The sequence below is a fragment of the Protobothrops mucrosquamatus genome, unplaced genomic scaffold (genome assembly GCF_001527695.2).
Source record: "Protobothrops mucrosquamatus isolate PMUCROS unplaced genomic scaffold, P.Mucros_1.0 scaffold1347, whole genome shotgun sequence".
Taxonomy (NCBI): domain Eukaryota; kingdom Metazoa; phylum Chordata; class Lepidosauria; order Squamata; family Viperidae; genus Protobothrops; species Protobothrops mucrosquamatus.
The window spans coordinates 154,703-157,060 of record NW_015387543.1 but is presented as its reverse complement, the minus strand read 5'-3'; the positions used below and the strand labels follow the sequence as shown (position 1 = coordinate 157,060).

At 35.1% G+C, this 2,358-nt stretch overlaps 1 protein-coding gene across 1 annotated transcript in view; it reads right to left on the bottom strand.

Annotated features, from left to right (window-relative positions):
• Positions 1-2,358, bottom strand: part of PROM1 (prominin 1) — a 185,930-nt gene that overhangs the window by 49,310 nt on the left and 134,262 nt on the right. The window contains exons 14-15 of the mRNA XM_015821550.1: positions 1,693-1,845; positions 358-481 (exon numbers count right to left, since the gene is read on the bottom strand). Coding sequence (XP_015677036.1) covers positions 358-481; positions 1,693-1,845 — 277 coding nt within the window. The remainder of the gene's footprint in view (positions 1-357; positions 482-1,692; positions 1,846-2,358) is intronic.

The window sequence follows — 2,358 nt, the reverse complement described above, 5'->3', positions numbered from 1 at the left end:
ATTCAAAATAAGCATAGAATGGTGGAATATAAGTTAGGTTTTTAGATAAAAAATTCTTTCTTTATACATATATATATATTTCACCTACTTATGTAGAATAACACTTTGTGGAGTTAGGGATATTAATACAAGGTTACTTTTAGTTGAATAGTATCCTGGGATTAGGTTTGGGAAGTCCGGGTGGGGGGTGGGGGGGGGGGTTTCAATTGTGATGTATTTGTGATGTGTTTTTTTTTATGTTGAAAACAATAAAAAATTCTTTGGAAAAAAAAAAAAAAGAATGTTTTACAAGTGCATGACAAACATTAGAATTATCAGAAAAGATATGGAAATCCATGATTATATAGAGTGCCATACTTGGAATAAAGTCTTGTCATGAAATGATTCACATATCAGCTTCTCCACGTTTCCGCCGGTAATGAAAGTGACCACCACTGTCAGCATCAGAACCCAGGAGAAGAGGAAGCTGAAAGTAACTCCACTGATTGAAGGAGGGGGCGGGGGAGAGAAGAAAAAAAAGGCATTTTAAGAATACATCCTCTTGTAAGTATTTTAACAACCAGCTTAGACTAAGGAAAACAAATATCAAAATATCTATCAATTCAGAAGTATGCAATGACTTTCCAGATCAAAAATAAGTCTGTAAGTACAGGAGAGGGAATCTTTTCTGCTGAAATAGCTGTGCTTGAGAATCTGTGAAAACAGGAGCAGGACAGAAAGCAAAACTTCTAAAATACAAGAAAGTGAGTCTCATGTGAGAAGGTTTAGCATTTCTTCCACAATTCTATTAAAGCACTATTCTGAGAAAGCGTTCAAAAGGCATCTCTCGTTGTTCTTCCAGAACTTCAGGTAAATTTTGAAAGGCTTGGTTTTTAGGGAACTGTAAGCCCATAGTATAACTTTTATACTCGAAGAAGCACTTTTTAATTGCTTACAATTCCCAAGATGATTTTAAAGAAATTACTACTTAGAAAAGGTGGTTTCATCAAAAGATTAAGGGGCCCAACTTAGATACAGAAATAAGCTGAATTCATCCTTTTTAGAGAATCCATTAAAAGATTCCATTTAACTCCATTTAATGCAATGCTACTCTGCTTTTGCATATCAGTAAGTTCTCTTTATGGATGAGTCATTGGAATGATTACCAAATTAAGTGACCAGCATAATTTCTTAAGTCTGGGATATGCCACCTCTTGTGAGTTCATGACTGCTTTTGGCTTTAGGTAGAGCGAGACACTACAACTGTACCTGATTTAATTTACATTTGTTTAGTTTAATTAAAGTTAGTTAAATACAGTTAACATAAGAATTAGAGAGTCAATGGTTAAGGCATCAGGCTAAAAACTGGGAGACCTTCAGTTCTAGTTCTACCTTAGGCACAAAGCCAGCTGGATGACTTGGGTCAGTCCCTCTCTCTCAGCTCTAGGAAAGAGGTAATGGCAAACCACTTCCAAAATACTTTGTCTAGAAAAGTGCAAGGATTAGTCCAGTTGGTTGCCAGAAGTTAAACTTTCTTGAAGGCATACATATACATAGGAAGTGAGTGTAACTCCAAAGTTCAATAATGCAAATCTTAGTAAAACCCAAGGCAAAGTTTTCCTCCTCCTTGTCTTTTTTGCTTTTTATCTCCCAAATATATTCTTCAATGCAATTTCTTAACCTAGGGGAAAGATTAAAATGGCAAGTACTCACGCCATCAGGAAATTTCCTCCAGTATTTGAGAGACAGCCTCTGGTTGTTGGTGTTGCATTTTTGTCATAGCCACATGTACCACATAATAATCCCAGGTAGAAAAAGACCAGGATCAGGATCACCATGCAGCATAGGATTAAGCAGCCCAGCCACCTAAACAGAGTAACAAAAAGATGATTCCAAGTTGAAAATATAGGGCATGGCAGAATAAAGGGAGACCAAAGCCATGGAAGCCAAAAAATTGAGAACACTTGATTTCCAGGTAAATGATAAATGGTTAACCTGAATTACAATGAATCTTGCATTTTCCTATTTGTCAATTTGATTAGGGTTAGATAAGCAACAGATTAAGAAAATATTATATACACACCCAAATATTCAATCAGCCCTACCCTCATTATGGTCAACAATCAAGCACAGGATATCCAAAATGAGCAACAAAATCAACAGTCAATCTACAGCTTTCAACCATATTTCTCTAAGTTTCCTATTCTCATTCAAGAGTATTAGAATTAGATTTAACTTAGTTTTCTTCCATTTTTGAACCTTTTTAGTAAAAGGAATGAAGATGCATAAATACACTCTAAAATTAAGTAGTTAAAGGAATATATTCAATTTAAGAAGCCTGGACAAAGATAAAAGTACAAGTTTAGCTTATCTTTTTTT